This window comes from Amphiprion ocellaris, chromosome 20 (assembly GCF_022539595.1).
Source record: "Amphiprion ocellaris isolate individual 3 ecotype Okinawa chromosome 20, ASM2253959v1, whole genome shotgun sequence".
In the NCBI taxonomy this organism is placed as follows: domain Eukaryota; kingdom Metazoa; phylum Chordata; class Actinopteri; family Pomacentridae; genus Amphiprion; species Amphiprion ocellaris.
Window position 1 is genome coordinate 1,075,031 of NC_072785.1, and position 22,085 is coordinate 1,097,115.

General features: G+C 40.3%; 1 protein-coding gene across 1 annotated transcript in view; it reads right to left on the reverse strand.

The window, feature by feature from the left end:
• Window positions 1-2,122: 2,122 nt before the first annotated feature.
• The window catches only part of babam2 (BRISC and BRCA1 A complex member 2), a 110,680-nt gene continuing 90,717 nt past the window's right edge, over window positions 2,123-22,085 (reverse strand). The window contains exons 9-12 of the mRNA XM_023274276.3: window positions 11,105-11,175; window positions 10,891-10,973; window positions 10,618-10,771; window positions 2,123-5,543 (exon numbers count right to left, since the gene is read on the reverse strand). Of these exons, the coding sequence (XP_023130044.1) occupies window positions 5,480-5,543; window positions 10,618-10,771; window positions 10,891-10,973; window positions 11,105-11,175 (372 nt within the window). The 3' untranslated portion in view covers window positions 2,123-5,479. The remainder of the gene's footprint in view (window positions 5,544-10,617; window positions 10,772-10,890; window positions 10,974-11,104; window positions 11,176-22,085) is intronic.

The window sequence follows — 22,085 nt, forward strand, 5'->3', positions numbered from 1 at the left end:
AATTCCCAGATCAAACAGGCTGTAACAAAAGGCCCCAAATCCCCCCTCCGCTCTCCTCCTCCTGCTCTCTCTTTCCAAAATTAGTTAAGCCTCTCAGCTCCATCATCCTCAACATGGCTCGCATCAACAACCCTACGCTGCATCGCAAATGCTGCATAGCCTCTGAAATCCACCCCTCCTCTCCAAACCCCCTCCTTCCTGCAAATATGCTAAAGATGCGGGGAAAAAAGAAAACTCGCCGTATGTCAGTCTGAATTTGGACTTTAGAGACAAAACACAAAGTAGCCCACAGTCACTCCAGTTTGTGATTTCACCTCCTTCTTCTTTCACTTGGCTAACTGCTTGCTTTGTCTCTTTTTGAGGTGTGTGGGGGGGTATGTTCAGTAAAAAGAAAGTAAAGGTGAAAAAAGAATCAGGCGAGGCTGACAGACTGGACAATTCAGACACAGTGACAGGAAAAGGAAGTAAACAATCTGGAATAAGGCGCTTGTCCGCCTTTGCCGCTCTCTGACATATTCAGGCCTTTTGGCTGCTCCTTGTTTCCTTCTGATTACCTCGGCCCCGGCTATCTACCGTTTCGCTTCACAAGGTGATGATTCAGGATTCTCAATCACTTCCATACTTTCCCTCCTTTTCCGCTGTCATTCTTGCATGTACACTCCTGGCGTCTGCGACTTTGTCCGCCTCTGACATACTTTCCAACTCCTCAAAAGTTTCCAGCGACTAGCCCGACTGCTGAGGTGAAGTGGGGTGAGTGATGCCAGCAGCTAACTCTGGGTTATTGCCCAGGAAGGTGCTCGTTGTGCTGAGCTTCAAGTGATCCTGTTTCACACACTTGTCAGTTCTCCAGGCTGGCAGGTCCTTCCTGCCTCCGAGCTAGCTGCTTATAGGGTTGTCACCAGTGCAGTTAATGTTAATCTAATGCTAATATTCTTGTTTGCCAGCTCCTTTGAGCCGAGGACACCTGTTTCTGAACAGAGAGACCTGTGTTAACGAGGTCGGGCCCTCCACTGGATACTCATTACCGACCGAGCAGCTGTCCTGCCACCAGCACGGCTGCAGTGGAGATGGAATTTATCTCACCTCAAACCATACAATGGAATAAGATAATGGTTCAAACAAAGTGGAAACACCACTCGACTGCTTCTTCAGCCTCAGAGGGAAAATGACCATTGCATATTCAATTGTTGCTCAGGCTAAGTCTCAGGCCAGCAGAGTGTGAACTCAGGCCACAAAAAAAAACAAAAAAAAAAAACCAGCCTCATCAATTTAATCATCCCACGTCCAAAGATTCCAAGCTAATTATTCCAGCCTTTAATTATTCCATCCGACTGCAGTTGAGATCTCTTAAAGACGGCTGGATTAGTGGATTTGGAGTATTAGCTCGGAGGGTTGGCAGACCTCTGCACTGTGATTCAGGGGGCTGAGAAATACATCTTCAAAAGGTACCTTTAGCAGCACCTTCACAGGATCATTAACACTGGATAAATCCACGTTAAGTTGCTTAAAAGCATGTAAAGGTGAGCCATGTTTAGGCACAGACACTTTTGAGGGAGGAGGCTAACTAAAAGTGACTTAAGCATTGCAACAGTGACACAGTTGAAGCCACTATGGAAGAAATTGTTTACAAGTTACTTATAGGGCTTATGTCAGCTCGGGTCAGTGTCACTGACCGAGGAAAACTTCAGGAGTCAGTGCTTGTTCTCATTCTAAGTTGGGGTACTTCACATTCTGTGATGTCATGGTCTGTATTCAGGGGAATGATTCAAGCTACCATTTGAAGCTAATGATTCAGCCGTCTTTGTGTTTCAGCTAATGTAAAGCATCATTTCAGATTTGGCAGGGGAGGGTTCACGCTCAGAGCTCAACCCGCTCTGAGCTTCAACGCTACTGGAAATCGATTGGTACCTTTGGAACGCAAAGTGGTGATGTCTAGAGCCGACTGTCAAGTTAAACTATTCTTTTCTCGTGTTCATTAAAGATGCTAGCCATCATCCTGCTACCCCTCCTTTGAACCCCCCCTTCCAGCTCTCCAAAATGAGAGCAGCTCGTCCCGAGGCTGACAACGGAGATGTTTTGAAAGCAGGTCGGGAAAGGTTAGAGCAAGAAACATGGAGCGGGGCAGTGGAAAAGACAAAAAGAATCTTGCTTTTTAATTATTTTATTAAGAGCCTTGATGCTATTAAATGCCCCAGATACATTCACCCTATAGTTCTCAATTAGACTTGACAGTTGCTGCATTACCAACAATAAATATAGCAAAGGGCTGCGCCTGAGGCCAGGAAGGACCCCTAACTATGACCCTCATATTTAATGATGAAAACAAGCAGCAGCGCACACTCTGCCTCACTCAAGCACACACTTGCACATCCATGCGTGAGCATGTGCACACACAAACACACACTCATCCTCTCTGTGCTGCGGCTCCGTATTACACAAGTGCACTGAGGGCCTGTAGAAAACCACAGCATCTCTAGGGGTTGGAAAAGCACTACAGCTACTAAGGTGTACGCATGGAAGTACACCTAGACACATCTGGAGGACAGAGAGTCATTTTAAACTTTGTGAGTAAGACAGCACAAAAATAATGAACAACGTCTTATTTATAGCACATTTTTAGCTTCTGAGTTTGGTCACACTGTCGGTGTAACTGTCAGGATGGTAGTGTTGGTTCATCAGCACACTACTTTGCTGGATGCTATTAAATTTGGTAAGAGCATTCAGTGAATGCTAATTAATTTGTTTATCCTAATTTTTCCTTTACTACTGTCAGCAGCTTAAAAGATTTACTTAACCACTGAAATATTTTAATATTTATAATCAAAAAATAACGCTGCAGTTTCCACATGATAACTTCTAATGGCTCTGCTGATCTCCTGACTTCTAGAGGATTTTTAAAAGTGTCTTCACTGATGAAAATATCTTTTCATTGCTAATATTTCTAATTTTGTGCAAAATACCGTGATGAGCAATGGATGGATTTGGAAATTTGGAAAAGGTCCTTTTGTTCTTTACAGAATGAATACCTGGTGATCCCCAGAACAACAGATTGTCCAGTTCTGTATTTTATCCAAAGTCTTGCAAAATGAATAATTAAGTCTTAGCTGTATTTTGCGTTTGGTGTCGTATAATTAGGTAGCATGAAAATAAATAAATAATACCTGCAAAATGTAAACAATAAGTAATAAGTAACAGCCTCTCATGGCCCCAAGCACAGCTCATCCTACCTTAGTGACATTTTGGAATTATCAATGTAATTATCAGCATTTTGAGTTTCTAAAAGAAGGCGTGTCTTATCAGACTAAGTCTCCTTCTTCCATTGCTCTGTGGTGCAGATTTGATGCTCGTGCCTGCTGTACATGCTTTGGGTGATGGACAGAGTTCAGCATGAGCCTTGGTCGCCTGTTCACCAGTTGCCCAACCTTGGACTATTTTTAGTTGGAACTAATCACTGCAGACCATGAACGACCCACCAGACCTGCTGCTACCTGGACATACTCTGACCCAGTCATCAAAATGTATCACTTAGATCCTTATTACTCTGCCCAGGAATGTAGCAGAGTTATGTGACAATCGCTGTCTCTGTCTGTCTGTCTGTCTGTCTGTCTATTCCCAACATCACTCAAAAAAGGACGGATTTCGTTGAAATTTTCAGGGAAGGTCAGAAATATCACAAGGACCAAGTGATTAGATTTTGGCAGTGATGCGGCTCATAGTCTGGATCCACGGATTTGTTAAAGATTTATGTTTCATTGCCAGATAGCATCACAGCGTCACTGTAACCATGACAACAAGTGAACACTGTGTCAGTTGCCTGCTGACCATCACATGACTGTGATCCTACTACAAATCCACTGCTGTGGACTTATCGAGGATAACCATCGGAAATGATACAAGGAACAATTGATTAAATTGTGGGGGTGTTTCTGAGTCCCATCAATTCCCGCTGCCTGCTACATATTTAGGTTACACGATTCAGTATCTGTACATAACGTACACATGCAGAACACATGCCTGTGTTCAGCGCAAGCACATGCTATTTGTGGGTACATCTATATTAAATGGCCACATTCTATGTTGCTGTGATTTCTGACCATCAATAACTAATAAATAAACAAAAGCTGCATTTCTTAAAAAAAAAAAAAAAAAAAAAAAAAAATTGCAGCATTTCTGACATTTCCATATGGAGGAATGAACAGCCTTGGTGGAGTACTGCACTCTCTGAGTGCTTTTCTAGTGCTTATCATGTGTCCAGCTTCCAACACATCAACTTCAAGAACTTACTGTTCACTTGTTACCTAATGTTGCCACTTTAACAAAATAATCAATGCCATTCAATTCAATGGTTTTACTGTTTTCATATATATATTCTAAACATGCATTGTTTCCCTATTCATACTGTCCTAAAGTTGTGAATGTTTGTAGGTCAATAATGCGTGAACGTTTCATCTTTATTGTCCTATTGCATTTGACATGGAAGTGGCTTAACTCTCTCATAGCTGCTGCTTGTCTTTTAAATAAAACAAAAGGAAAACAAACCTCTAAAGGACATACTTCCAAAGATATTTCCAGCGTATTTAAGCAATCTATATTTCACAATGATAATCTCCTAACAACCACCAACAGTGTAGACCAGTTCCAGAATAATAAGACAATGTCAGGGGAAACAATTTTTTTTTTTTTTTTTTTTTTTTTTTTACTGAATAGAAATTTGACAAAACACAATTGTCAGTAACTTACAGTACTGTCAGCATGTCAGGAAAAGAGTTCACAGGGCTTTAAACAAATTGAACATACAGCATTTAACAACTAAAAGGCAAGTCAAAGATCATCTTAACAAGGATAATGGAGCCACATGTGACAATCATTTGAGTGAAAAAAGGCAAACCAACAGTAAACAAAGATCATTTGCATCATCCCTACAGCTCTGTGATGTCCATGTGTGTTCACATCACAGTATCTCTGGATGGAGTGTTGTGAGTCTAAACTTCTGGGGTTTAACTGCTTGAAGCCAGGCGTTATTGGCACAACACAACAAAACAAAACTCTTCACTGATCGGTCGAACACACAAGTTGTACAGTACACGTTGTCACATTAAGGTCCTGCCAGAGTTTGGAGTTTCTTCTCAAAATAAAGGCGTTCAGCTGTGCTGGCAATAGTTAGAATCAATTATCATTACAGCCGGGGTTTGGCTGTAGTGTGTTGTAGTGCCTGGACATTTACTCTTCTACAGGACAGTGGCTTCTCTCTACGACTACAAGAAAAAGTGAAGGTACTGACTAAGAGGCAACCAATGCAAGGTGAAAAAATGTGGGATTCACAGAGTCTGTGCAATAAGCACACAGTCATTCTCACTGTACTGCTACCGTACAGTACATTTCACAAATCTGTGCATACAGATGTACAGGCACACAAACACCAACTCACATACACACTCCCACAGGCAGCTCTCCAGGCATGTCATTAAGTTAGAGAGTACTAGAGTTTCCCGTTGGCAAAGGCTCCCTCTTGGAACTGAGGGATGAAGCTCTTGAAGTATGCCCTGGGTGAGAGAGAGAGAGAGAGAGAGAGAGAGAGAGAGAAAGCACGGCTAATAAAACATCAGAATGTGACAATAATTGTGTTTCAGATGCTTCAAAGCATCTAACAAATTGACTGGGTCAGTCTCAGCCTCAGCATGTATCAAAGTGCACATGAAAGGCAGGATGTGTTTACTCGCTCCAAAACACACTTCAACATAAGATACGACTCTCCACACGTTAGCTCTGTTGAGGGAAACACAGGAAACATAACTCAGCTACAGGCAAAAAATCAAAGAGGCCAAATAAACAACACTCCACAAGGTATTTAGCCACAACTTGACATGTGTTTGCATCAGGTTGGGCTTGAATGTTGAAGTACATCAATATTTTGGAAAAGGCTGCGGAGCCAAAGTTGGATGAGAAGAATAATAACAGCCTCATATCTGCTAAATCAGAAGCTGGTCTGTGTACCAGCAGCCAGTTTACACAAAGACTGGAAACATGGTGACGCAGCTATCCTGGCTTTGTCCACCACGCAGCACCTATGAAGTTTGCTCATCAACATGCTGTGTATTATTTATCTCAAAGAGTGGTGGATTTACAGAGAGTTAAGTGACATTATTTATTGGCCATGCCTGAAATAGCACAAGCCTCTTAGAGCTTACACGTCATGCTGTCAAATACTCCACATTTATAGAGGAAAAAAAGTGTACAAAAGGTGCGTTTGGCTGGAAATCCCTAAGATCTGCAACTTTGAGTGACTTGGACAGAAGAAAAAAACTGAGGCCAGCTTGAACACAACCTCTAAAAATAACAAATGCCCTTTAGCCTTATGTTAAGTCTGTTTTTTTCTGCTGAAGTAAAATAATAGTAGCTGGCTGACCAAACAGTTACAGTGCTGTGAAAAACTCGCCTGATGTCTGCTATTTTGCATATTTCTCACACTTAAATGTTCCAGATCATCAAATTAATGATGACAGAGATAACTCAAAACACAAAATGGTCTTTTTAAATGATGATTTATTGATCACTCCTGTGAAAAAGTAATTGCCCCCTAAATGTAATAATCGGTTGGACCCTTGGCAGCAACAATCGCAGTTAAATGTCTGTTCCAGCTTGTGATCAGTTTTTTACATCACCATGGGGGAATTTTGACCCACTCTTCTCTTCACATTAGATGTTTTGTTTTTTTAAAGTTATTTTTTTGGCCTTTTCCGGCTTTATTTGATAGGTGCAGTGGAGACAGACAGGAAAGGGGGGAGAAGAGTGGGGGGAAGACATGCTTAACCCATTGAGCTATTCGGACTCCTCACATTAGATGGTTTTTGAGTATGAACTACCATTTTAAGGTCTTGCCACAGCATCTCAACTGGACTTTGACTTGGTCATTTCAATACTTTAAGTTTGTTCTTTTTGAGCCACTCAGAGGTGGACTTACTTGTGTGCTCTGGGTCATTGTCATGCTGTATAACTCATTTGTCGTATCGTAGATATTCTCCAGCAGGATTTTCTGATAGAGAGCAGAATTCATGGCTCCATCAATTATGACAAGTCGTCCAGGTCCTCAAACCATCACACTACCACCATGTTTCAGTGTTGGTATAATGTTCTTCTTGTGGAATGCAGTATCAGCTTTATACCAGCTGAAACACACCCATGTATTCCAAAAAGTTCCCTCTTTGACTCATCAGTCCACGGGATGTATTCCAAAAGTCTTGGAGCTTACCAAGATTTTTATTTATTTATTTATTTTTTTTGCAAACGCCAGATGAAACTTTATGTTATTTTTGGCCAGTAGTGGTTTGCATATTGCAACTCTCCCATGTTTGCCATTTTTGCCCAGTGTCTTCTTTATTGTGGAATCACATAGACAGACCTTAACTTGAGGCCAACTGAAGTGAACTGAACATTATTAAGTGATGCAATGTTAATATTTTAGTCAGTTTCTTTCACATTGCTGTCGGAATACAGAATGAGTTAGTTCCAGGATTACATCATTCTTCAGATGAGGAAGACACGTTACTGGATTAATGTTCAACAACTGAGCGAGTGAGTTGCTGCTCCTTAGTGGAGAGAGTAGATGGATACAATGGTGATGCTGAGTGAGCAGTTCAGAGTTTGGGACAGATAACTGGGTTTACTGAGGAGAGTCCGTCTGTTGTATCACCGCTGAGCAGAGGGACACTGAGCCTTTTCCAATAACCTTGTGACAGACGAGAATAACACTAGTAACCATGGTAACTATACACAAAACTGGCATATTAAAAAGCTTAGAAGATGTGACTACAACATCACAAAACTTACAAGAACAAAAACCAGATGATGAAAACTAAATCAACACTAAACGTCAAATTTACCAAGGGGCCACTGATATGGCTTTCAGGGCTGACATTGACTATTCGTAACCAATAAGACCAATATGTGGATCCAATATAATTTTTCAGGAAAAATTAAAATCTTGATGTCAAAACTTAGAATAACAAACTCAACTGAAATGCCTTTATCAACTTGTGTTTTGCATGTTTATTAACATTTATTCGTCAGTGCTATAACTCGTGATTTGCAACCAATCAAATCATGCTGTGGGCATGAAATTGGTTAAGGGTAGAGATGACTGATTGAAGAGGCTTAATGAGAGCCAGAGCATCCATCCATCCATCCATCCATCCATCCATCCATCCATCCATCCATCCATCCATCCATCCATCCATCCATCCATCCATCCATCCATCCATCCATCCATCCATCCATCCATCCATCCATCCATCCATCCATCCATCCATCCATCCAGGACGGAGGCCACCAGGACACAATCACACCCACATTCACACCTATGGACAATTTAGAGTTACCAGTTAACCTCAGCATGTTTTTGGACTGTGGGAGGAAGTTGGAGAACCCAGAGAAAACCCACACATGTACAGGGAGAACATGCAAACTCCACAAAGATCCCAGCAAGGCTGGGACATGAAATGAGGATCTTCTAGCTGCAGGTTTGATGGTACTAACCAGAGTCAGAGCAGCAAATTGAAAATAGTCCTATTTACTTATCAGGACTCCATTCCTCAACATATAACACACAGAATGCTGATAATGGGAAAAATGCTCATATCTGAAAACTGGCCAGGCTGATAGTCAGTTGATCTCTAAACATGAAAACTGCTATATTAAATCAACTTCAGTCTGGATGTTCCCCACCATTGCCAACTGCTTGCTCAGAGGGAATCCAAAGACAACTTCAGATTGTTGGGTTCTCTGTTTAAAATTCGTAAAGGCTTCACCTCACTATGCTACGTGCTATGAAATGACATACATTGTGAACTGGCGCCATCTAAATTAAAGCTGAATTGAACTGAATGTCTGAAATAGTTATGTTTATTTGTAAATCTTTAGGAGACTTACAATATTTGCACCTATAGACACTGTCTTGTTGGGGACGTTTTTCTCACTACTCTCCAATGTAGATGATGAGTTCAAAGTCAAAACAGCCCCAATTATGAGAATAAGCCCCTGGCTGATGTAAAGTAATTTTCCTTTAAACTTTGCTGAGCCAAAGCTCTTCAACAACTAATAAAAGAACATCCAAATAGGTTTGAAGATCTGAACGAAATGAAAAGTCTGAACAGACACGTAAATGAGTAAAGAACAAAACACACAAAAACATAATCTATAAATCAAAAGGCTTATGTATTGCCTTCTATTGTCATTCCCTTCTTTCAAATATTTACAGCAGTTGTTAACCTTTGCCATACAAAGAGCAAACAGTAGATTTACACTAATGGGGTCATTCCAGTTTATGTGTACTGAAGGTTGGATCAAATCTCAGTATCAATAAATGGTCTAGGTGCCACATAATACGATACACAATAAGGCCAAAGTCTGGGGTCACTTAGAAATGTCCTTATTTTTGAAAGAAAAGCTGTTTTTTCACTGAAGATAACATTAAATGAATCAGAAATACAGTCTAGACATTGTTAATGTGGTAAATGACTGTTGTAGCTGCAAAAGGGGTCAATATATAATTGTAGGACTTTTTGTAACATAGTTGACAGGTACCATAGGTGACATTTTTGCTGTTTTCAGGCCTAAAATCAACATGGCCATCTATAACCAAACATCATAAGGCATTTTTAGAGAAAAATTCTTCTAAATATTACATATACAATTGAGTAAAATTGAAATAGAAAGTTATTTCTAAAGATATTGTAGTAAACCTGTTGACTACTTTATATTAAATAACTCAGAAAGCCTTGGAGTCTGGCCAGTCTTTTCTTCAGGAGGAAATGACATCATGTGGAGGAGGTCATGTGATCTGGAATTAACACACTTCCTTGAGAAGTGTTTTTGTAATGGGGGAACTTAGTGGAAAGTGATTTCTCGGATACAGATACAAATTGTTATTTTCCATATAAAATTTTATATATTGCCAAAAAAGAAACATCTGTCATGATTATCTCAACTTAATAAAAAGAACACAATCAAAACTATTTTGAATAAGCTAATTTTATTATTATGTAGCTGATTAGAAGGTGGTTGTTATTAAATATAAAATTTGGACAGTTATTTAGTTGACATTTTAGTGACGTCCAGTCATTTTTTTATTAATAAGTGATTTTTTTCAATAATAAATAATTATGGAATTTGTAAAGACATGATCATAATGATCAAAATCAAAAACCAAAAACATTAGCTTTTTTTAACTTTTAATAAAAGTATCTGAAAGATATATCCCATGGACTTCAGAAGTCCCTCAACTATATATTGACCCAAAGGCTGATTTTTAATGGAATATCTCCATAGAGGTACAGAGGAACATTTCCAGCAACCATCACTCCTGTGTTCTAATGCTACATTGTGTTAGCTAATGGTGTTGAAAGGCTCATTGATGATTAGAAAACCCTTGTGCAGTTATGTTAGAACATGGATAAAAGTGGGAGTTTTCATGGAAAACATGAAATTGTCTGGGTGAGCCAAACCTTTGAACGCTCATGTACATGAAAAAAAAAGAAAAAAAGTGGCTTCAGGTTTAAAATAAAACACATACCACAGAACTACCAGACTGCATGAGGTTTAAATGAGCCAGGTTTTACATACTTTGCCCTCTTGGCCATCTCGTTTCCATCCCAGCGCGGGCTGTAGGGATACGACTTCTGCACCTGAGAATAGAGCTGGCCGCTGTTGGTGAAGTGGTACACAGACTGGAAGGTGAGGGTGGGCTGGTCCCTGGGGAAGTACAGTGGGAGATCCACTACAAGGTGCACAGGGACGGGAAGACAGAAATGTACAAAAGGAGGGAGAGGAAAAACAAGATGTGATCCCAGCAGTTCAAAAGCACAACATTTTGCTTCATGTGTGTGACTTTCCTACCGTGCACTAGGAAGCAGAAGTCCTTCCACATGAGCAGAAGTGTGAGCTTAGTGAATCCTTCAGCATCATACTCCACCACCCCCCTGAAATACACACACTAACTTTACTCATGCATCCTCTTGGACAAAAAAAAGACAAAGGCAGCAACAAATTACCACTGAACACATGTTGTGATCACTTCAGCAAAAGATGAAGTGTGTGACAGTTGACTCACATCCCAAAGTGGCTGAGAAAAGCAGCGATGTACTCTCTCCTCTTGTGATAGCCTTGGATTACATACTGCACCTATACCGAGCAAAGTGAAAGATTTAGCACAGCCATTACACCGCAACAGCAAACATGATCAGTAGAAACCTGTGAGAGAACTGTTCAGAGGGCATTCAGTGAGCTCCATAAAAGCAGCAAATCTATTTTACTGTACAATTAAAGGTACATTTAGAGGTTACCTACTACATCAAGTGGATAAAAATGAGACTTTTCCGAGACCTTTTTGCTTTAGTTACACTTAAGACTACTGGAAATCTTGAAATCAGTATCTGCTCAAACTGACTTGTTTCTGAAGAAATACAGAGATGCTGTGGAGAACGGAACCATGTGAGGTAAAGCAAAGTAGCTCTAAAAGGGTGTGATGTCCTGATACTGTGCTCCAGTGGCACACCCTCAACTGATATATGTGAATATGTACTAAAGGTCCACACCGTGGATCGCAATACACCCATCGGTTTGCCAAGCTGACTGCAGTGAAGTCTGAATACAGGTGAGTGTTTATTCCTCTGCCAAGGTGAGGGCTGAGGTGGAGGAATGTTTTCATTGCCGTTTGTTTGTCTGCCTGTCAGCAAGATTATGCAAAAGCAAAATTTTATGAAGCTTTGTGGAGAGGTGGAGCACGGGCAAAGGAAGAACCCATTAAAGTTTGGTGTGGATCCAGATCACTTTATTTAAAATTTGAGAGCATTGGCCTTGGTGGAGGACTGCTGTCTCTTTGAGCACTTCTAGTTACAGATAGTGTTTTTCTATCACAAGCCATATCAGACTAGAACTGAGGAAAGGTATATTATTTGAGTCATTCTGACTCTCAAACCTTTGGAAGACCAGAAATACAGTCAAAAAAATCTGGCACTTAAGTTTTCTGCAACAATCTATTGACAAAGCTACTTACAGGGTGTCCCTAAAGTCTGGACACAAGAAATCTATCTATATAGCTTTGTCGAAAGAAGAAAGAGTTGAACCAGTACTTCTCAGTGGAGGTGAAGGATGGACAAATCTAAAGATAGCAGATGAGTTTAATCTTTCGACAAAGCCATATTTAATCTGTGGAGGCAAAAAAATTATAGTTAATGAGATTTCCTATGCATCCAGACTTGAGGGACACCCTGTATATTACATGGTTATTGAAAAATCTATACTGTGTTAGTTTTGGTTTTAATAATTTTTTTTTTTTGGGGGGGGGGGGGTTGCAATAATTAATAGCACTTGTGGAGACAGACATGCAGCAAAGATTCAGCAAGTCAAAAGTCAAACAGTGGACGTAATAGTAATGTAGTTTGCCCATCCATCCATCCATCCATCCATCCATCCATCCATCCATCCATCCATTATCTATAAATGTAATCCTCATTAGGGTCATGAGGGGTTGGAGTCTATCCCAGCTGACTTAGAGTGAAGGCTGGGGACACCTGAGCAGGTCACCAGTCTATCACAGAGCTACACATAGAGACAAACAATCACACTCACATTCACATCTATGGACAATTTAGAGATTAATTCACATCAGCATGTTTTTGGACTATGGGAGGAAGCCGGAGAACCTGGAGAAAAGCCACACATGCACAGAGAGAACTCCAGGCAGAAAGATCTCGGCAACGCTGGGAAGCAAACCGGGGATCTTCTAGCTACAAGGCATCTGCTGGTTTTTAGAATTACTGATTCTGCATTTTTATTACTTAATTATCCTACAGTAGTTATCATACACCTGGCAACACTTGGTTATACATGTATGTAAAACATGTTGAATGACTGGTTAACATCACTTCAGAGAGATAGGGTAGAACTTCATTAATTACAAAGGAAATTCTTGCCTTCTTAAAATGTTACAATACAACTGGGAACAGCTCCACAGCAGTGTGGCAACATGAACAACCCTGGAGTTTATGGGCAAGAGATGCATGGGAGAATTTTAAAATGCAGCGAGTCCCTCTGTCCTTATCACCAGGCCAGAGGGAGAATGGAGAACATCCAGCAATACGTCACATTTTTACTTCTTCCTAATCAAAATTCTGAATTAAAAAGTAAATTAAAGAAACAGCCTTAAAACAAGTGAGTTGCAGTGGAGTTATTGATATCTGTTCTAAAAACAACAACTCTACCAGTAGGCAACAATGCTGCATCTATTTGGTAAAATATTACGAGGTGCCCTCACAATTTTAGCCCTCCGGTTAGCTCTGGAGAGCCAGTGTTCCATGTTGGGCAACCTTGTCAAAATACCAGCAGTGGGCCAAATTTTAATAGCACATACAGCCTGCTGCATGGAAACCAGGACGGCTGGGAGGGCAGGGCTGAATCGACTTGCGATAAAGACTGCCACCCAGACTGGCATGGAGTTGTGATTACATGGTTATGGATCTCAGACTGCTGATGTGCAAAAAGGACCTGGCAGCAACATGCATACTCATCAACACAGAATATTGTGTTTATCATCTCAATCACATCTCATCTACTGTCCTGCCCACATCATTTCATGGCCTTTCTTGACCTGAATCAAGAAAAGCCAACTCCAGGTCCACGAGCAGTATGAGAACAAATTCTGCCAGTACAGTAACACAGCAGAACCAACCTTGCTAGAACGTCGAGGATGTCGTGGCTGGGAGGTAGACATTAGAAGAGGTGAACTTTTTAATAGTTGCTTTCAGTTTAAAGCCAGCTCAGAGTATAAAAGTAGTATTACATGCAATCTTTGTACAGGCAAATTTAAATGTCACACAAGTACAAAGTCTTCAGCTTACCACTTGACAGTCAAATAAGCTGGTGTTAACAGCTCTACCGTAGTGTTTGTCAAATGTAACAAGAAAAGACTGCCTGCTCAAGGTGCTGTATTAATTTTGATACAATTCCCCCAATCCAGTCCCACGTTTTATACGTGAAGTAGATGCTTGAACTTTTTTTTTTGTTTTTCATCCACAGAAATACGTTACAGTGCCTGGTTTAAGGTAGTGTGTGGAAAATATCTGATAGTCTTCTGGACATCGGAACCTAAAGGGATTAGGTCAAAGGTCAAAGTCAGCTTTATTGTCAATTCTTCAATATGTACATAACATACCAAGAATCGAAATTAAATGATTTTAAAACACTATAGTATAAATATTCATAGAATTCACTGTGTAAAATACATAAATGAAACAATGACTTGGGAGATCAGTGAGAAAAACAAACTTATTATCAAATGTTCATTTACCGCTTTGTAGTTAATTTCTATTTCATAACCAAAACTTTAAAAAACTAGCCTGGGGCGCCCGGATAGCTCAGCTGTTGGGGCGGGCTACCCATGAACATTGGCTATAGTCCCTGACACAGCAGTCACAGGTTCGAATCCAGCTCATGGCAATTTATTCCCCACTCTTCTACCCATGTTTCCTGTCTCTCTCTCATTGTTCTATCTAACAAAGGCAAAAAGTAATAACTTTAAAAAACTAGCAAACCCTCACAGTTGTTGCAGATTTAGCTAAATAGCTCCTGGTAGCTCAAACAACAACAATATCAAACCGAACTCCGAAGCAACAAACTAGGTGGTTCTAACATCAACATACAATTATTTTTTTATACCTATATTAAAATGGTTGCCCGTACTAGCTGAGCCTGTGAACTTGGTTTATTAGTCAGCAGCAAAGCAGAGAAACAGTGTCAACAGTGCAGCAGCAATACTGGCTGCTTCCATGTGATTGTCAAGCAAAGTTCAAGCAAACTTTTCAAATGTTGCAGAAAAAAAAATTCAGCTTGTCATCATTCAATGCTTTGTAACAAATAAGGTGGCTGTATAGGCTACGTTACACATGGCTGTAATAAACAGAGTGGATGAAGCCAGAAGTATACTGTTGTTTTCTAACTGCTAAAAAAAACTCATAAAAGAAGTAACAAAACTTTAGCCATTTACATTAGAAAAATGAAGAAAAGTTTTCAGGAATTGTTTTTTTTAGTCTGGGAATTTGTAATTATTTTTTCTTGTCAGCTGGTATCAGACATGAGACAATCACAGAAGCAAAAACAGCTGATTAGTCATATGAATTAAAGGTTTGATACATCAGAGCTGTTTTGATAAAGCTGTCTCCATCTCCAGCAAAGCGTCCATCCATCCATTATCTATACATCGCTTAATCCTCATTAGGTTCATGGGCAGGCTGGATCCTAGCTGACTTAGTGTGAAGGCAGGGGACACCCTGGACAAGTCACCAGTCTATCACATAGAGACAAACACACTCAGATTCACACCTATGGACAATTTAGAGTTACCAATTACACTCTGTATGCCTTTGGACTGTGGGAGGAACCCAGAGAAAACTCAGACATGCACAGGGAGAACATGTAAACTCCATGCAGAAAGATCCCAGGAAGGCCGGGACACGAACTGTGGTTCTTCTAGCTGCTAACCACCAAGCCACTGTGCAGCCCCTCATAAAGCATGTTAACTCGTTTTCAAAAAATCAAGAACCACCCCCCGAGTGGCGAGTATTTGTTACCTTTCTCTAACGCAATACTTCAAAATGTGCATCAAAATACAAACTTCTTCACTTTGATGTTGACTAATATTGCGAGCTCACAATCTAGCCTAACTGGTTAGCCACTAGGTAGGCAGTACCTAAAAACTCTGTGCTTTTCTACAGTAGCAGCTTTACTACTTCAGTCGGCCCACCTAAAAGGAGCCAGCTGACTAACTTTGGCCGTAGTTGTTGAACTCATTGACAGGTTTACAATTAACTGCTGTCGGCGTTGGTATCATGGGAATTTTCCACACAGAAATGCCTAGCATTTCTAGGCATTCTAGACGCCAGCATTCTCTGGTTTTCAGAAATACATAAAAACATACAGTGTCAAAAAGGTGAAGAAGATGGAATTTTGACACCTCTGGATATACTAACCCACTTTCCCATACGAGTACATGTTCTCCTATTGTGAACACACTACCAGCATGTCTTTAGCACATGCTGACAGGTGTGATTAATGATTCTTTAAGTCCAAAGAGGAGAAGCTCAGGGCTTGTTTGAGTGTTGAGCATCCTGGGCAGGTGAGAAGGCCTGCAGTCAGCCAGCCAGCCATGAAGGTGACTCGCTCTGTTCCAATAGCAAGAGTAAACCTTAGCAGGATCCAGATATAGTATTGCATTGTGGCCATGCTGGACAACAGAACAAAGAACATAACTTCAGTACACTATCTATTTGAATTTACATAAAAAGTATGCAGCTCTGTAGCACAGCAATGAGAATATTCTTTAATTGTAAATAGAGCTGGATTCTGATTGTCCATCTGAAGTACAGGAAAAGATGAGACAAACTACAATCTATCTGACTCAAATCATGCAGATTGCCTTGAGGTATATAATGGATAATTCAGATTTATTTAAACCTGGCTTATTTCTAATCAACATGGCTATTATGATAATATGGGTCATGCTAACTTTGCAATCGTATATTATCCTGTTTACTTGTATATTTCATTTAATGGTTTACCATATCTAATGCTGGTTAAGATGATGTACCCCACAGGAGCTCTGAGCTTTTCCTGTCGTTACTGCTTTCCACAGCAGACTAAGTGCAAATCTTTTGCTGCAAAACATGCTACCTGTAGAGAGTGATTCCTGCCGGGTAACTACAACAAATAAAACTCTGGCCTCTATTACCACTGTCATCCTACAGACTGAGTTGTACCTCTCCAAAATCAGCCGTAGAAAAGACAGAAGCCAGATGTGCCGACCCTCAGTTCACCATACTGTAAGAAAAAGTAACCACAGCACATAAAATACTGCACGGGGATCACAGTATGTATGTCCCATTAGCAACTTACTCTGTATGTAGATATTTTTCTTACCTGAGAAGAAAAGTAGATGGATATTTAGCCCCAGGTAAAAATGTACAAAAACTAAAAGGATCCAAATTCTCAGAGCAGTGTTTCAGTGAACCTTCACAGCAGTAACAGCTGAAGCATTAGTCAATGAATAATGCAAAGTTTGCATTTGTCATTTTACTCTTGCAACTCCAAAAGTACTGGCACACTAAATGGAAAATGATCCACAGTCTTAAATGTAAACTGAGTTTTTGTCCTGAACTTGGCACATTTCAAATAAAAATAGAAATAATGTCACTGTCAAATAATATTATTCATTAATCAGAAAGACATCTTCCAAGGTCCGGGTAGAAAAAACACTTCTGAAGTCTTCACACATTTAAAAAGGTCACATTGTAATCAGTCATAATCAGAAGGCGACGACTGTTAAGACAGTTTCAAGACGACAACCTAACACACAATATTTTATGCAGATTGCATCAGGTCCTATCCATACTGCAAAAAATTCTCTACTGTATCTGCGTAAGGAAAACAGATCTCACATATGTTGCAAATTGCAGATAATGTGGACAATTTAAAGATGAAACTGAAGGAGGAAGCAGAGCAGGTTCACATATCTTCAAGAAGGCAAATACTGAGCCTGTGCTCCAGCAATGCAAGAGTAATGTAATAATGTAATATGATGTTGGTGTCAGTGTATCTGTAATGCCAAATAAAAGTCAGGCATTGATTATTCATTCTGCAGCCCTCAGCAGTCCAAATCATGCAGTTAAAGTGGGGGTTGATTTGAGGGCAGCATATATCATGATTAAGCTGGAGATGGTACTGCCTTACACACTGCGAGTGCATATTTGTGATTACTCATCAACCATGTATGAATGGCAGCATTTTGTGAAAGATGAAAGTAGTAATCGCTGATACACAGTTGTGTGTATGATGGGTCTCATCTCTGCAAGAACTCTTAAACACAGACACGCACTGTGACTCAGCCTCCTGTTCAATTATGTTTACATGGAACAGTGGAGGCGGCAATTTAGTTTTCTCAAAAGCTGCAAGGCCACATACTCAATAAGCTGTTTATTTAATTACACTGTGTGTGTGTGTGTGTGTGTGTGTGTGTGTGTGTGTGTGCGTGTGTGTGTGTGTGCGTGTCTGTTTTAAGGGAACTGCAGATCACTGAACTTTCACACCCATACCGAGAAAGGATTTCCTGCCCCCACTGTCAATGTGACTAGCAGCCGAGTCGTTCTATTGGCTGCCTGGAGGTTGAGTGATGCAAGATAGGTGATCTTGCTCTGCAGGTATTCAAACCTGCCCGCACCCATGACTCCCTCGCCCCTGCTTCCAGTTATTGTGTTTGTACATGTGTCTGGGGTGTGTGTGACGCAATAACGCTGGAAGTGCTTAACGTTGCGAAATCTCTTCTCTGTCACATAGGCATTCACAACATCTGAGTACAAACTGATTTTAAAAATCAACAACTTTTGTCATCTCAGTGATCGATACACATAAAAACCCAATCGTTTAGTGAAAAATGTCCTGAACAACATAAAGAATAATCACTAAATGGCAATCACACTCTCAGACATTGTTGTGTACTTGATTTCAGAATAATTAAAACAAAGCTTTCATGATGACCTAACAATGAAAGGAGTAAGTACGCACAGTATATTAGAAATATCATGACTCATTCTTGAGTTTGCCGTCTACTCAGCTGCTGGGAAATGCACTCGCACAAATCGTTGCTCTTTTCTTATGTACAGTGAAGAAGTCACTGTATAGAATAATCAGCCTGATGATTCATGTGTTGTGCTCTCTAGTGCCACCACCATTACTCTGACAGCAGCGCTGAACTGAACAAATCTTTAGCGACACAAATGCAAAGATGTTTGGGTTCACAGTCATCTAAAGCTGCTCCTCTGCCAGATTCCTCTGTAGATGTCCCTGATATTCTAAAAACTACTGGAAAACTGGTTACAAAACATTCAAGTATTGATCTGATCTCTTCAGTATAGATGTGGCACCTTTGCTAGTATTACTTGCTAGTTTAGGAAAATAATTCAACAAATTTGCACAGTGGGGCATAGGGCTAGACCTGAATATCCGGATATCAGAATATTCAGTCGTTATGGTTCTGTTATGTTCTGTCTGTCCGTCCGTCAGTCAGTCAGTTCTCCGCTGTTGAACGTTACAAACCTCCCACCCCCCGTCGGATGTTACGAACCGAACCGAATATTCGGATATTCGTCATTAACCGGGGCCGAATATTCGGAGCCCAGATATTGCTATTCGGACCGGCTCTAGTGTGGCAGTAGTTACTATTCTGCCAAGGAATGTGTCGGAGTTATGCGACGATCGACGTACGTTTGTCTGTGAATCTGTCTGTCTGTGTGCAACATTACTCAAAAATGGAATAACGGACTTGGATGAAATTTTCAGGGAAGGTCAGAGGTGACACAAGGACCAAGTGATTAGATTTTGCAGTGATGTGGCTTATAGTCTGGACCCACGGATTTGTTAAAGATTTCCGGATTATTGTGAGATAGGGCACGGCGTCACTGTAACTATGACAACAGGAGAACACTACATCAGCTGCCTGCTGATGATCACATGATTGCAATCCTACTACAAATCGACCACTGCAGTCTTATCGGGACTTATCTGTAGGAAATCATACAACGATTGAGCAGCCTTGGCAGAGTACTGCTCCCCCGGGTGCTTTTCTTGTTATCATTGTTGCCAAAGAACAAAAAAGATCTTGGTTCGAACCTGCTGGTCATCTGCTGCCTTTTTGTGGAGTTTGCATATTCTCTGTGCCTGCGTAGGTTTTCTCCAGGTGCTTCGGCTTCCTCCCACAGTCCAAAGACATGCATTGCAGGTTAATTAGTGATTCTAAATTGGCTGTGGTTGTGAGTTTTTGCGTGTACGGTTGTCTCTTTGGGCAAACCCTGCGGTGGACCGGCAGTGGAACTGGACTCAGACCCATCAGCTGGGATAGCTTCAAGCCCTCCACAACTCTCTACAGGGTAAAATGGGAGTAGCTAATGATGGATGGATCTCCTGCATTGTGATCAGATAGAATAGATCATTAAATATGAATCTCAAGCATGTCACACTGTAAACGTAAAAAGGTATTAGTAAAAGGTAAATAAATTACAGTGCAGTTGTGCAAGTTTGTCCCTGTAATAGTTGTGGCTTGTTTCTTTAGCAATCACAGCAGCAGAAACAACCTGTTGTCTACACTTCCTATGAAAAGGTAATTTTCCTCATCCATTATTAACAGAGTTGTGTCAGTGTAGTCATGCATCAAACCACAAGGGGATTTCTATTGTTTTTGTTTTCTGAGAGTACTTCACTTACAATTACAACCCAGTCTGCAAACTGTATAGCTGCCGACAATTTAAATACTGTCATCGATCATTACCTTGATAACAAACGAACCACTTCACTGTAAAAAGAATGCTCTCATAGGAAATTAGCCATGACCATGAACTCACAAAGAAAAATCTGGCAAGTGGGAAAAGCAGTCACAGCATCTGACGCATTTTAATATACTAATTCTGTTATTAATTACAGTGTCTCACGCTCAATTCATTAACTGCCATCATGTCAAAGAAAGCCTGAGGATTTATTTATTGAAATTGATCGAATTAGTTGATAACATATATACATGTCACAGTGTCCATTAGCTCCTGAAGCTCATTTTCATGAATATATTTTTTTGAACAATGCAGATGCGAGGTGCTGCCATCACCCAGCATAATCATAGTCGCTGTCACAGCTGAGGTATGTGGCAGTATAGTTGTCAATATAATCCTAGCATCTGGAATAAGTGGGAGGAAATAACTGATGGTGTTAAAAGAACAAAATGACTGCACAGCTTGTCCTCGCAAAGACTGCAACAATGTTTGAGATGTTAGAACAATGTCTTTTTTCTGTTTTCTTTATTATATTTTTTTGGCTTTAGCTGACAAATTTCCAAAACATTTACAGACATACAGAAGCGGGATATTGCTTTGTGTCTCTGACAGCATCTTCAGCCTCAGTTTTACTGCTCCAATGACTCGACTCACTACTTTTACTTACTCTGGCAAAGGTCACTTTTTTGGGGAAGGCTGGAAGTAATACTGAAGAATGCCCAATGCTACTACTGCCAAAGAAATGAGCCATATGTCTCCTACTCAGTAAGAGGCATTGCTAATTGCTACAACAAGTCACATTTTCTTTTATTTGCTGCATGCTTCACCATCAAAAACCTGGCATCAGTGTTGTGGCTCTGGATTGGTTCATTTCTAATCTGTCTCTTCCTCTCCTCCTCTGTTTTGTGGGGTTCCCCAGAGGTCTATTCTGGGTCCCCTATTATTTACTATATACATGTGACCATTTGGGCAAACGATACAAAAACAGAATACTAATTATGACATGCGATATGCAACTGTACCGATTTTATGCTGTTCCTTGCTGAAATTTTTAAAAAAAAGCTCTGTATTTTTTTTTTTTTTTACAGTTAATCACAATAGTCTTGGGGCTGCACAGTGGCTTGGTGGTTTGCACTTTCACCTTGCAGCTAGAAGATCCGCGGTTTGCGTCCTGGCCTTCCTGGCATCTTTCTGCATGGAGTTTGCATGTTCTCCCTGTGCATGCGTGGGTTTTCTCCAAGTACTCTGGCTTCTCCTGCTGAGCTAAATTGGTGATTATAAATTGTCTGTAGGTGTGAATGTGAGTGTGCTTGTTTGTCTCAATATGTAGCCCTGTGATAGACTGGTGACCTTATGCCACTATTGCATATTCTAAACCTTTGGTAAAACTTGTAATTTTCAGCATGGCAGATTGCTTCTTCGAGGTTGATGTTGTTTTCCACAATGAAACAAAAAAATGGTAACACATGGATAGCAAAAAGGGAGGACAAAGCTCTGTGAAATATGCAGCCAACAGCAGGCTTATACCAGCAGTCTATGTCTGGTGAGTCAGAATAGATTTCAGTGGCGTCAGATAAAAATGCTTCCACATTTGTTTGTTTTATAAATGCTTTTGTACTTCTAAACTAAAAAAAATTATTTAAATTTAAGGTTGAATATTTCCTTTTTGACCAATCTGAATGCTGCTTTAAAACATTAATGCTTTACTGCAGTGCTATGTACACT